General features: G+C 52.4%; 1 protein-coding gene across 1 annotated transcript in view; it reads left to right on the top strand.

The window, feature by feature from the left end:
- The window catches only part of OTOF (otoferlin), a 120,026-nt gene that overhangs the window by 34,046 nt on the left and 71,517 nt on the right, over positions 1–14,463 (top strand). The window contains exons 4-5 of the mRNA XM_009332354.1: positions 5,044–5,143; positions 10,051–10,262. Coding sequence (XP_009330629.1) covers positions 5,044–5,143; positions 10,051–10,262 — 312 coding nt within the window. The remainder of the gene's footprint in view (positions 1–5,043; positions 5,144–10,050; positions 10,263–14,463) is intronic.

Below are 14,463 nucleotides of genomic sequence, written 5' to 3'. Positions count from 1 at the left end.
CTCCTTGAAGCTTTCCTTCTTGAGGAATGTCCAGCCTTCCTGGGCTCCTCTGCCCTTCAGGACTGCCTCCCAAGGGACTCTGTCAACCAGTGTCCTGAACAGGCCAAAGTCTGCCCTCCGGAAATCCAAGGCAGCAGTTCTGCTGACCCCGCTCCTTGCTTCTCCGAGAATCGAAAACTCCATCGGTTTGTGATCGCTGTGCCCAAGAACCTCCCACCCCGTCACATCACCCACAAGTCCTTCTCTGTTCACAAACAGTTCATTGCAAAGTCTTGTCATGACTCATTTAAGACTTCAGTTGCTTTCTCAGTGGGGTCAACACCACCAGCCATCAGCTGAAACTACCACCACCACCATAAATGAACCTCAACTGACTAGTGCCTGGAGCATGCAACCTGCAGGGAGAGGTGGAGGGAGCAGGGCTTGGTTGGTCTGGTGGAGAGGAGACCAAGGGATCACCTAACAGCAGCCTGCAGCTACTTGAAGGGGAGTTACAGAGATAACAGTAGTGACAGATGAAACAACAAGGAGCAACAGGCACAGACTGTGGCTTGGGAGGTTCAGGTTGGATATCAGAAAAATAATCTTCCCAAGGAGGGTGGTGCAGCCTTAACAAGTCAGCAAAGAGGTGGGGGATCTCCATCCATGGTGGTTTTTGAGGCTTGGATAGATGAAGCCATGGCCAAACTCATCTAGAGTTGGTGATGGTCTTGCTCAGTGCAGGAGGTCCCTTCCACACAACAGGTCTGGGATTCGGACATACTGTCCCTTGACCAAAAAGCTCTGAGCCCTGCTGCGAGATCCCTCGGGAAACATTTCAGCCCCGCGCTGATTTGTTGCTAAAAGCAGCAGCTGTGAGCACTGGGCTGCAGGGGATTTCAGATGGGAAACCAAGAGACGTTCAGGGAGCGAGAAGTGGGTACAGGCACATTCCTACCCCCTGCAATTGCAAAATAAGGCAAGGCAGCTTGAAACCGTTTTAGAGAAGCCTCTGCAGCTTAAATAGAAAGCAGAAATCCCCAAGCCGCGGTACTGCAGTCTGACTGTTGTTCATCCTCCATCAGCCTGGGGATACTGAAGTGGAAGGTGGATTGCAGTCTCGTGTAAGTCAGCTTTTCTAGAGCATTAAATTGATCAGGAAAATTCAGTTATCTGTCTGAACCTGGTGAACAACACTTCTGGTGTCAGACAGATGCTTGGTTTATGGTAGCTAAGCAAGCTACCACGTAACAGCTGAGCTTTGAAGACTCTCCATATACTCATATAGCCCACCGCAAAGACAAGCGAAAGCCTAGCTCTTCTTCAGTCCCGTAGACATCATACCGTGTCCCTCGGCAAAGGAGCACACCTCGTCTTGAAACCATGGCTCTTCCCTGAGGGTAACTCGGTAAACCAGAGTTGTTGGGAGGGAGCCTGAGCCCAGGGTAAGTTCTCTGGAGGTCAGGCTGGTTCCAGCCCACTTTGCATTTCCCATCACAGTAGTAAGGATTTTTCCCATGGCTGAGAGGTGTTCCCACTTACAGACACATCTGCCATCGCTGTGTCCGTGCAAGAAGCTTTCTGTTCCTTCATCAGGCCACTCTGGAGCAATATCCATCTGTGAGCCAAAGGCACCTGGGTCCACCTTGATCTAAGAGGAGCAGAGAAGCTACCACCGCACCTTAGAGCTGCGTGGCATTTCCAAGGGGCTGCATTTTTATGATGCGCCATCGGCAAACAGGTTAAATAATACCGACACCTACAAACACGTATAAGAGCAAGAACTGCGCAGTGCGTTACCAGCTGAGCCTAGCAACCTTCACAGACAAATCTAACTCGTAAGCAACTGCACTAAAATAACTTGATTTTAGAGCTCAACCCACAAGACCATCCCTCCAAACTGAACTGCTGAAATCAAATCCAGCCCTGAGCAGAGGACAGCCCTCCAGAGCCCTGCAACAGAGTCTGCGCTCAAATCCTGAGAAATAAAGCACAGGCTTCTCTCAAGGAAGCCTTTCCAAAACAAGAGAGCTGCTGCTCTTGCAAACAGCAAATAGCATTATTTCACAAACCCTGAAATCCAGGCTGATACGGCAGCCTTTTCCCCCAGTAAGCCCATCTCAGAGAAGAAGCAGGTCTTCTTGGGAGGCGATGATGCGTTATTCATTGTGCACGAAGCAATACGAAGCACACAGAGAAAAGGTGTTCATGTTCAGTGCCCTACGTGGCACCTTGGAGACAGAGTTAAAGGAGCTCAATGCTGGGATCCACCCGTGCACAGCACGTGGGAGCTGAGGAGGGGAGGTGAAAGTCCTGCAGGGAAGGGCCCCATCCTGCACAGCACACCGGGGCAGGTCTGCCACGTCTCTCCTTTGCTCCTGGCGCATCAAGCACCCCCAGCAAGCTACAGCAGGACCCATCAGAAGTTTGCTGGAAAACAGGACCTCCCTGCTGCTGCTGCAAGCCAGGCATAGCTAGAAAAGTGGATGAGCAACAGTAAGGTCATTTTTCTGTTTTCCTCAGGTAGTCTATTAATTTCCTCAGGTAGTTTATTATTATAAATGAGTGGTGCACAGTGGGACAACTACACAGCACAGTTTGAATTCTTTGGTCAGAGAAATGCCCACGGCAGTGCCGTCTGATCCCCATGCACGCAGGTGTGTGCACAAAGGGACACAGGGACCCGTGCAAAGAAAGGCCATTCCCCATGGGAGGGGAAAGAAAAAAGAGGGTTGGCAGAGGCAGGACGCAGGCAAATCAAGCCCCAAAGCCAGTGAAGACCCCAGGGAGCTGAGCAGGGCTGGGCAGACCCTGCTTTTCCATCCAGCGTTGTGCTGCATTTCAGAGGGTGCTTCAAAGCATGAGGGGATGGCTTGAGAGCTGGGAAAGACAAACCCCATCCTCATCTCTGCCGCAGACTGGCCTAGGGCAAATCTGCTAACACTGCTTCTACCTCGGGTCTCCAGGCTGCCGATGCAGGCACAGCATCGGGTGCTTGGGTTACACAGGGGCAGGGGCAGGAGAGGAGCCCTCAGTATCCCACCGCACAGTGCGGGGAGTTCTCATCTCCCTCTCTGAAATCATGTCTCGATAAATCAGCATCTCAGTAAGTGATGCCTTCAGGTTTGCAAGGAAGTAGTTTAATCAGCAGCAGCTTTCTCGCAGGCCCCAGCAGACAGCGCACTGCAGACATATTCCTGGTGTGCCATGTAGTATCTTGGCTGTCATCTGGGATCGCGGCGCTGGACGTGCAAGGCAGATGGTGTAAGGCAGCTCTGCATTCACTGTTTCAGGGCTTTTTCCATGTCGGGAGTCACTTGTTGATTCATAGCTGGCTCTTCTCAGGCTGGGAAGGACCCTCTGGTGCAACAGCAGAACATAAAGCCACAGCTCTTTGACACGCCATGAGTTGGCAAATAAGTAATGACTTTTATTAGAGAGCTCCAGGCTCCTCCGCTCTCCGTGGTATCTATTTGGACCTGTAATTTAACAAACGTGGCTGCTTTTAGTGCACACAGTGCTGCACTCCCTGGCTGTGAGAGCAGCAGGCTGCAGCGAGCCCAGGCAAGAGCCACTAAGAGCAACTAGATGCCTCCATCCTGCTCATCTCGGGGGAGTTTAGGTGGTGATCAGATGCTCATGGGAGAAATGGCCGTGCTGGTTGGAAGGTGTTATACGCCCTCACCTCAGCTTTCATCTCAGCCCGTGGTGGGAGTCAGCACGTGCAGGTTGGGTGGGAGAGATGTGAGCCCTCCCCGTCTGTTCCTGCGCAGAGTCAGGCAGGCTGCTCGGGGCAGCAGTGGGGTTGGGGAAACCAGCTGGTTTTCCACTGAAGGAAAGATGGGAGTGCTCTGCATCCAGCACAAGGGTGGGAACAACCTGGGAAGGAGGAAATAATGTGTTAAACCATCACTCCATGCCTGCTGTAAATGTCTCCCTTCAGCCCCAAGCCCTTTTGGCTCTGGGACGTGGTCCTGGCTCAGGTGAGGCTGTCACCAACTCCATGAGGTGTGACAAATACACAGGGACTGAACTTTGGCTTGCAGCTTGCCCCACACACTACAGACCACAGCAATAATTACAGGATCAAGGATAGTAGGATCATATCAAAGGATCACAGGTTAATTCAGACTGGAAGGCATTTCAGGAGATCTCTAGTCCAGCCTCATGCTCAAAGCTGGGTCTGCCTGACCTTACACCAGGTGGCTCTTGGCTTTTTCCAGTTGGGTCTTGAAAGCCCCCAAGATGTAGACATCTCCCTGGGTCCCTGCTGCATTGCTTGAAGATACCTAGCAGGCTGGGAGTGGCCTGGGACAAGGACACGAGCCTTCAGGCATCAGTTATGATTAGACCTCCCTTAGCAGAAGGGAGTCAGTCTTTTCCTCTGAGCAGCTTTCAGACTAGCATGCAGCACCTTCGGACTATGTCCATCCAAGTAAACTAACTGGCATGAGCCCTGTTCTCCAACCCTGGGCCAACCCAGCTGGGCTGTTCAACTCATCCCACACACAACCAGGCACATCCGAACGGCTCCAGGGATGTCCTGCCCCAGGATAACCCCTCCTGGGTGGGTGGGTTGGGACCAGGCATGTTGACCTGGGACCTCCCCATGGCCTGTGCTGACAACGTCCTAGTGCAGACGGGTGAGGGACAGTGCCCTGGTTTTTGCCTTGTTCAGTTTACTAGCGCAGGCATAACTGCAGACATTCAGGATGGAAAAGGCCAGTTTGGATTCCCTTAGTTGCATCCCAGTGATACCAAACTGATGGTTCCCAAAGTCTCCTTCTCTTCTTATCCCAACGGCGTTACCTTCAAATGGCTTCTCTCCTGGTTTCTCCTTTGCCCACCACCTCCACTGAGCTGGGGTCACTGGCTGCAGCTGCCAGAGTCCTTGGCCATGCTCTGATCCTGCACCTCACGTCTACCTCCTCCTAAGGCAAATGGGAAGCAAAAACAGCCACGCAAGCTCTGGCGACGTGGCCAGCGAAGCCCTTTCCCATTAAAAACGAATGGTGGGGGGGGCTGACCACAGCTCGCCTGACTTTTCTCTTCTTTGCTCCACAGGCTCATTGGCACTTTCCGGATGGTCCTGCAAAAGGTGGTGGAGGAAGGGCAGGTAGAGGTGACAGACACGCTCATAGACGACAATAATTCAGCCATTCAGGTAGGTCATGAGGAGTAAGCGGCCACTGCTGCCCTTCAGTCATCGGTCCATCTGTCCATATTTCTGCTGACTCTGGGGGAACAGAGAAGTCTGTGTTATGCACCTGAATCCCCAAATCCTTGACCTTCATCCCATTATTCTTGGTCTTAAAGGACTAAGGCAGCCGGGACTGTCCTGAGGGTGCCCAGCAAAGGCTGGCTGTTCTGCATGCTCTCCTCCTGCACCTGAGCAATCCCACGCTGGCTCTGCCCCGGCCGTCGGTGTCTCAACTTTAATCCGTACCGGTAGTACTGGGCGCTTGAAATGCTCGACATTCACCGTATTTGCCTCTGACCTCAGCGCTGCTTTTATCTGACCCCTGTAGCACATGAGGAATACCTCGTGCAGCAGCTGGCCTGAAGTCCCACTCTTTGTACCCTTCTGGGGAAAATCAGGATAAGCCCCCCCAGCCGGTCTGGGTCTGCGCCCCTCATCCAGAGCCCCCGATGCCAAGGAAAAGGCTCCCTGTCTGCAGAGCAGCTGCTGCGTAACTCGGTGCATTTCCATCTGGTTAACGCATCTCATGGGAGCTGTTGCCCATGGAGACTGAGTTTTATAACACACTAGGAAATACAGCTACTTCTGATCTTCTTGGCTATCAAAACCCTGGTGTTTTAATTAAAAAATAAAAAGTCAGCTTCCCCCCTCTCCTCTTTTCTTATTCCTTTGTAAGCTGCTTCCTACACTCAGCATAAAGGAAAAGTGCAATTGCACGTAACCCTCTGTGCTAACAACGAGCAATTAGCAATGAAAAGACGAGTGGTTTCATTAGGAGGAGGCAGGAGGTAACTTCTCCTGTGGGGGTAGAGGGAATGAAACCATCAAAAGTACAAAGGATACAGTCCTGAGGAGGGAGAAAAAATGGAGGGGCTGCGGACCCAGGGTGCAAAAATAATTTCAGGGTTGGAGGAAACAGCTCCTGCTGTTCTCTTGGTTTATCAGGCTGAGAAGTTGCCTGATTAAAGTCCACGGGACCCTCCAAAGGAAGAAAATCCCATATTTTTAAGACCCTTCAGTGTCACAGGGGGGAGGGAGGAAAATCAATGGATGAAAATTAAATACAGGCAACTTCTTGATGTCAAAAATGATGACATTTTTAGAATGAACTAACCTAGGACTGAGGAGGTACCTGCACTGCCTGGTGTCTTGCAGCCTGGCCAGGAGCTTGGTATAGCTGCACAGCAGGTCAAAGCAAACAGTCTGCTACCCTTTGCCTCTTTATAAGCCGTGTGCTTCTAGCTGGAGGCACTTGGAGGAGAAACAACCTTCCCCAGCCCGTGCCTGATGTGCTGGATAACCTGTGCTCATCACCTCCCCTCAGAGGACCTCACGTCTACGTCTCCTCTGTGTCACGGCAGCTCTGCTGGAGTTGTTTTAATTGGTATCCACAGAGTGCTCTGGAAGACATAAATACTGACTGTCTATTGCTACAAAATCGGGGCAGCCCGGGCAAGGCAGATTTTACAGGAGTACAGATCTCCCTTGGATAAGACAAGAAATCACCCCGTGTTCTGCACGCCGCAAGCCGTACGGATGCACATGCACAAATCCTGCATTTCTAGTGCTTGCTGTGAGCAGAAATGCCACGTCCCTCTATTTCCCCTGCATTTCTGGGGCATCGTCTTAGCCCCGGGTCACCCCTGTTCAAACGAGAGCTGGGAGGCCCTTAGTTGCATCCCAGTGATACCAAACTGATGGTTCCCAAAGTCTCCTTCTCTTCTTATCCCAACGGCGTTACCTTCAAATGGCTTCTCTCCTGGTTTCTCCTTTGCCCACCACCTCCACTGAGCTGGGGTCACTGGCTGCAGCTGCCAGAGTCCTTGGCCATGCTCTGATCCTGCACCTCACGTCTACCTCCTCCTAAGGCAAATGGGAAGCAAAAACGCAACTTCAGGGGCGCAGAGACAACTCAGCTTCATAAATTGTCTCTCCAAACTGCCAGCTCCCAGCCTTTGCTCCAGCAAGAGGATGAATTTGGACTGAGGGAGCCTCAAGAAGAGAGAATCCAGAGGGCAACACCTGGGACATTTTGCATGGAGAAATATAGAAATAATTAACATTAAATCTGGAATAGCTCCTGATGGGCAGCAGAGTCAGCCCTCCTGGAGAGGTGACCCACTTTCTCCCGGACTCGAAAGATGCTCTTTCTTTTAGTAGGCATAGGAGTGGACCACGGCCAGTGAGGGCTGTTGCAGGAGGAGAAGGGGACTGAAAAATGATCAGACATGTTGAGGAGGCAGAGGTGGGCAGGTGTGGAAAGCCACTGCCCATCAGCTGAGACAGGATAACTGGCCAGCTGCACTCCTCATCCTTTGAGATGCAAGAAAAAAAGGTTTTGCTTGGAAGCATCATGTTCCTCGCATTGAGCAAACTCGAAGACAAATCATGCACAAGGGTTGCAAAAATCACCTCCAGAATTAGGCAAGAAAGCAATCGCCATCCGTCCCCTCTCTGCAAACCTCGCCTCTCTCAGCTCCTTAAAACCTGTGATTTTAAAGGCATGTTTCCTCCGCAAAGGCACCTGAGCCCGTTCTGGCGTTGCAACACCTCCAGAAGGGCTGCTGGCAAGCATGGCACAGATGCTCAAGGTGCTGTAATGCAGCGCAGCTCCGTTTCTGCAAGACGCTGGGCTGGCACCAGGGATCCCTCCTGCAGATTGTGCTCCCCGAGGTCCTACCCCAGCGCAACCATCCCACCTCCAAACCCACCCTGGGGTGGCCACACTGCGGACACGTCGGTGCGAAGCAGGGCCGGCTCCGAACATCAGCCCCCAGCTCTGGATGAAGGGAGAGACACATCTTCACAGCCGTCATGTCTTGGAAAGCACTTTCCGGGCATACCTTCATCTTTCCGTAATCAAATGCAAAGGAAGGGTTGAAAATTGTTTTCCTTTTTCTGTGCTAACTGCAAAATGTCACTGGCAGCTTCCAGCCAGCCCTAATAACATTATCGACTCGCCTTCGCAAAGATATTAAAAGAGCCAGGAATTGTAAAGCCAGGAGGGATATTACGATTGTGTCATCTGGCTTCCTACAAGAAAGGGTCTGGGACATCTCAGAATTTCTTATTATCTCAAGTGGTGGAAAAAAAACCCAAATAAAAATGATTTTAAAATGTCCAGTGACAGAGCAATCCCAGCCCTTCAGTGAATCATTCCGCTCCTTGATTTTCTTTACTGTTAAATTGAGAGTTTTGTTTCCAGTGTGAATTTCTCTTGGTTTTAGCTTACACCTACTAATTTCCTTTCAAACAAGTGATGATTTTATACAGCCCAAACCAAGATCTTTCGGTTTGTTACACCCATATTTTTTAATTTCTTTTAAAGGATTTTTAAACCTTTAAATTTAGTTTAAAAATGAGATTTCAAAATCAAATATTTCACAATACCGTTGGGGTGGTTTGAAAATCTGAAAAATTAATGTTTCAACATGGATCTTTGTCTCTCCTCTGCATTTGCTTCTTTAAACAATCCAGAACAGCTTGGTGAGGTCAGCACAGGGTGGCAAATCATTTTGATTGACTCAAATTTGTATTTTGCCATACGAAAAATAAAATCAGTCAAAACCTTCCACAAAGCTCTGTTTCCAGCTGGGTTGGAGTCACCCCTTAACTGTCATTTGCTAAACGCACAGAATCCTTCCAGGCCGTATCTCCTATTTTCCAGCCTTTCATCATCCCTTTGACAAGCTGCGGTTGGAGCAAGTCAGGATGCTGTACCTCCTCTTAAACACGCAGGTGAAAAAAGGAAGATTTTGTAATAAATTTTCCCGCTCACTGTTTGCCTCTTCGTTTTGTCCTTGTGTCTAAAATCGATTGCCTTTGCACTGAGTATAATTTATAATTTCTCCGTGGAAGCTGAATGGAGGTGGAGAATGGTTTTTACTTTTGTTTTGATCTTTGTAGCAGCTGCTTGCCTTTCAAAATAGGTACGTTTTCAGTGGAGATATTTTTCTGGCTGCTTTGCCCAAAGCTGTGGTTTTAGAAGGACTTTGGACATCAGGGCAAAGGTAGTGCCGGCAGTTCTTTGCAACAAGATGAACTTTCACATGTTTGATTGGGTTTTAAATCCAGAGAAGGATTTTTGGGGGAAAAATGTTTGGGAGCTCCGTTTTAATTGCTGCAGCAGCCTGGTGCAATCTTGGGTGGGTAAGTGGGGGATGACCATGTAGAAGAGGGAGAGGGCCTTACTCTTACTTGGTTCATCCAGAAGAAGCTTTAGATCAAGCTTGGACAGACCCAGTGCCAGGTCCCTTTCTGCCCCCGAGCCCCAGCCGGGCTGGTCATGGCCAGGCTGGGAGACCCCCCCTCCCCAAACCAGGATCTATCCAAACCTCCCCAGGGATGCCCATCCCTTGCCAAACCCTGCCCTGCCTGAGGATGGGATGGGGCCAGGCAGGAGCAAGGCGCCGTGCATCCGTGGGGCTTGGCAGCCCAGCACTCAACAGCAGGGCACAAATTCTTAACAAGTTGATGCACCATCTCTGTGCATCCCACCAACGTGACATGGCTTCATCTGCCCGTGGTGCCTTCAGCTGCTCGAAGGGTTTGTCTGCTGTGCAGGGCTTTTGGTGTCCCTCATATGTGATGTAGCTGCTCTGGCACGCAGCAGCGACTCCAAGTGAATCAGGCCCCTGAGCAGGAGGGAGGCTGCAGCGCCATGCCTGAGCTGGGTCAGACCACCTCCTGAAGCCAAAGACCTGCTCTCCAACTGTCTCATGCACTAGGAAAGAAAATACTTCGGGGTCAGTAAGGCTCAGAGATCAAGCCAGCTGATGCAACAGCTCTTCCTGCCTTTCAGACTTTGCAGGACCTTCCTTCCTCCCTGTGCTGCCCTTGGGGGCTGATTGTGTCTTCCTTGTGTGTTGCAGACCAGCATCTCCATAGAGATCAGGTACCAGGCTCTGGACGGGACAGTGGGCACATGGAACGACAAGGAGTTCCTGGAGACCCCCAGTGTCCGCTCAGAGGGGGATGGCAGGTACCCCTTAGAGACAGAGAGCCTCCTCTCCGGCCACCGGCAGGGCACGGACAGCTCTCCGGGCAAATCCAACCAGCAGTCCGCAGAGAGGAGCTTCAGAAGGTAATGTGATGCTCAGCGCTTGGAGATGTGTGGTGGCAGCAGGGATGGGGAGGGCTTGGCTTGTCATGAAAGGGCAGCATTGCCCCAGTGCTCCTCTGAGGTGCATCACATCCCCTGGCCCTCAGAAGACCCATTATCACATGGGTGATAATGATCACATTAGCTCAAGGTGAGGATGGGCTCTAAGTGTCCACCCACCGGTGCCAGCAGGTCCCTGGTGCTCCACCACGCCTGCCCAGCAGAGAGCTGAGTCTTCCAGCAAGCGCTGAGGTTTGTAGCACGCAGCAGATGCTGGAGAGCAAATGTAATTAAGTACAGATTCAGAGAGGATTAAGGGTCTGGCTGTTGGTCAGGCCTCATGTTGGATGGGATTAGAGCCACGTGTGGGGTGTAGAGCCACGTGTGCAGATATGTGGGGTCTTGCATCTCGACGGAGCTTGCGGTGCCCCCCCAGGCCTGAGCTGCCTTCAGGGCAGGAGGTGGAGATGTGCAGAGGGGCGAGCGCAGCTGCAGCCAGGGGCAGGGGGAGGAGGGCATGTCGGCCACAAAACCACACCAGTGTGGACGCTTCTGGGGTGGAAGGTGACGGTGACAGTGCCTCTGACCCGTGTCCGTGTGCTGGGGGGCATCGTGAGTGTGCACATCCCATGGCAAGGCAGTTGGCACGGTGGAGGCTGGAGGAGAAAGCAGGGGACACTGTGGCACGGGTGGAGGGAATGAGCCCTGGCACCTCCCTTGCAGCATTAACCCTCAAACAGACAAGCACTTTGTCAAAGCTCCCTCCACGGCCGTCTGTCGGGACCTCAGTACCCCAGCAGGCTTAAACGAAATCCCGTACCGAAGGCAGTGCCTGGGTAGGTGAGCCCTGTTCGGGTTATCTGAGGGACCCTTCAGATGGCCGGTGGGGACACCTCCAGATCTTCTAAGGGATGCTGTTACCAGCTTTCGTTTAAGGGTCCTTAGCATCACCCTTGTGTCTTTCTAAGCTCATGGGACCTGACACTGGATGGAAAGAAGCCCAGGGACTGTATCCTTCCATTTCTTGACACAAAGCTGCTGTAACCAGTTGCAAACACGGCCTGGTGACTGGGATGGGTGGAGAGGGCTCAGGACTGGGGACGCTGCAGTTGGCTGTCCATTGGGATGAAGTGCAAGCTGGGACCAGTTCTGCCATGAGCTGTGGCTTATGGATGCTCAGGGATCAGTCCTTGCTGGGTAGAACAGCCCGTTTACCACCCCATATACAGCCACGAGGCCAAGGCACGGATAGACACTGAGACCCAGCGATGCTGGGCCAGATTCAGCCCACCCCATCACAGGCGCTTTGAACCCTGTGCTCAAATCCTCACCCAGCTCATCAGGCAGCAGGAGAGTTCTGCAAGTGTGAAACCACTTGTGTATAAATATATTGGGTTCATGGGCTGCTAAGCCAGATTTTCAGGCAGCTTTACATAGTTTATGTAGTTGTGTTGTCCATGGTAGTGACTTTGTCTGTCGGTCTCCGCTCCAGTAGCTCTTGAGCCCATTGGCCTCTTTCAGTTGGAACAGTGGAGACATCAAAGTCCTGAACTTGCTAAAAGTCTTGTGGAAAGAGATAAGCTGGTAGCAGAGGGAGACTCTGTAAGTGGGACAGGCAGAGAGTGCAAGGCAGCCCAGGCAGGGCTGGGTCCTCAGGTCACCCACCACCCTCCTGGGATGAGCACAGCCCTTGTCCAAGGGCTGCAAAGTGCTGGTGGATCAAAGGACGGCCCTTGTGCTTCCAAATCCGCATGGGAGCCCAGCCTGGAGGCGTGAATCCAAACGTACCCCTAGGGACGGGCTGCTTTTTTAACAGAGTTTACATCTCGGCACCGTTGCAGCCGTACATCCCCCGCGTTGGGTTTATGCAATTGTGTGCTTCAGTAGCGTTTGCTTTCTGTCTGGGTTTAGCACTTTATTGTGGCCGTATAAGGGCAGAATTTCTTTTTCCCCACGGTGCGAGATTGAGGGAAGATATCTCCAGTCGCTCGCATCAGTCCTAGGCAGTTAATTAACTATGTGAATTGGGCTGAAACCTGTGAATTTTCAAGCAAATTGGAAGTGCAGATTCGTTTCCCAGCTCGGTGGACCGTGGCGTTGCTGAACAGGGAAGATGCTGAAGGATTTAAAAGGGGGGTGGCAGGGCAGCGTGCCAGGCGCAGCCCGGCTTGCGGAGTGGTTTTCAGCCTGTCTGTCAGCCTCGTGTGTTGGGAAACCAGCGTCCTGCCTGCGCCACGCGGACTTTGGAGGCGCAGGCGGCATGGTGTGAATGTGACTTCACTCTCACCAGAGATGTAATGAACACCGCGTGGCTGACGCATCGCCTGCAGCAGGCGGTCGGATGAATTGAGGCTCTGGATTAGGTCTCCAGGGGCTGTAAAGTAAGTCTAAGATGACCAGCTCGGCTGGAGGTTGAGGACAGCCACATTTAGCCTGACAGATCCCACCCGGGGGCAGTTTTTAAGAGGAGGTGCGTGGTTTGCTGAGCACCCCTGCCCGGGTGCACAGAGATGCGTGGTGGCTGAAGGCTGCTGGGCTGTGCTGGCTGCACGCAGACAGTGCTGAGCAGAAGGGCTTTTTGAGGCTGGTTTGTACGTAGCTGGTGAAAAATCCTTCCTGTCGGGGAGCTGAAGTAAATGCAACCGTTTATAAACAGGCAGCAGGGCCATGTGGAGGTTAAATACCGCTGTGGCATCTGCAAATGGTACTGTGGCACTGATCCTTGCACTGCGTTTCCCCCACAGGCCAGCGCCTCTTGGCAGGTGGGAGGGTGGTTCTTGGTGGTCACGGTTTGGTGAAAGTCCCTTGATATTTGGCTTCAGCTCCTCCTTCAGATCCACGATGCTTTAGAAAAAAAATCCCTTTCTACATAGGGCTTATGCTGAGCGAGGCCGAGTGCCGCGGGTGGCCCAAAGGCCCCAGCACTGCCAAGAGAACCGCTGTAGCCCCTTCCCGTTGCTTCACAGCCCTGGCTCACGGGAGCAGGCTGTGCAATCATGTGCTGTAAGCAAGCTAATACACACCTGTTTTAAAGGAGAGAGAGGAGCATCCCTTAGCAGACACGCCAAAAAAGCAAGGCGTGCTAGTCCCACTGTCCCAAGCTTAAGTTCTCACGTGGACAATTGCACTAAAACTGGTTTCACCTGCTGCTTTGGTCCCAAGGAGCTTCCCCATGTCCTCTGGTTTGGAGTCTTGTCCCCCGGCGGGTCATTCTGAGCGCGGGGGGCTGGTCAGGCTTGGCTGTGTCTTGCTGCCCTGCGCTCACCTCTGCCCACCCCAAGGGCCATGGTCATTAATGTCGCCACCACTACTGTTACGAATACCAAGGAGGGAAAGGGCTGATGTTTTCCGTGTCACCACCCTCGCAGGATGGAAGAGGACGAGATGTACTACCACAGTGAAGATGAACTTTTGGGAGAGGGGGACACCTTTAGCCAGGGATCCCTCAACACGAGGTAGGGAGCCAGTCAGCACCCGCTCGTGCTGGTGGCAGTGGGGTTTGCAGTGCTGTGTTGCTCCTGCCGTGTCCCTATGGATGTCCCACAGGCATTGCCCCTGGATTCCCATTTCTTGGCTGCAGGAGAGCTGGTGGGGAGAAGCGATGGAGCAGCTGGAAAAGCTTTCTTGGAAAGGATGCTCAGGAGGGGTGCTGGGGTCCAGGATGGAGAAAGGGCCTTGGGGTGAGGCTGCAACTGGGACACCCTTGAGGCCCCCTTCCTTCTCCAGGTCCCACCACACAACAGGCACAGCTGTCCCCAGAACCAGAGATCAGTCATGTCCAGTGCATGGGGAAGAGCTCCTTGTGATGTGCATGAAGGTCTGATTTCTGTTTGCAGTGGCTTTTCTTGCAGTGCGGTGCTGTGAGCTGTTCCCCACCGTGTGCCAGAAAGAGTTTGGGGAGGAGCTGCAAAAAAGAGAAGTTCAGGTAAAACCCGGGGACCAACCCAATGCCTCCGAGAGCAGCTCAGCCAAAGGAAGGAGCATTTTGAGGGGGACTGCTCAACTCCTGTGGGTCCAGAGATGGCAGAGAGCACATGAGGGTGGTTCTTCCTACACACAGCTCTTCTGGGGAGCTCATTTCTCGTAGCAGCTCCCCGTGCAGCCTGCCGCCGAGTGCCTCAAGCTTCACTAGCATGAAGATACTGACTCTCCGTCATGGGAATTTATGGCCATATCTGTACTG

This window comes from Pygoscelis adeliae, unplaced genomic scaffold, assembly GCF_000699105.1.
Source record: "Pygoscelis adeliae isolate BGI_AS28 unplaced genomic scaffold, ASM69910v1 Scaffold89, whole genome shotgun sequence".
NCBI classification, from domain to species: Eukaryota; Metazoa; Chordata; class Aves; order Sphenisciformes; family Spheniscidae; genus Pygoscelis; species Pygoscelis adeliae.
Note: the sequence above shows the minus strand (reverse complement) of the source record. Positions and strands in the feature narration are given on the sequence as shown.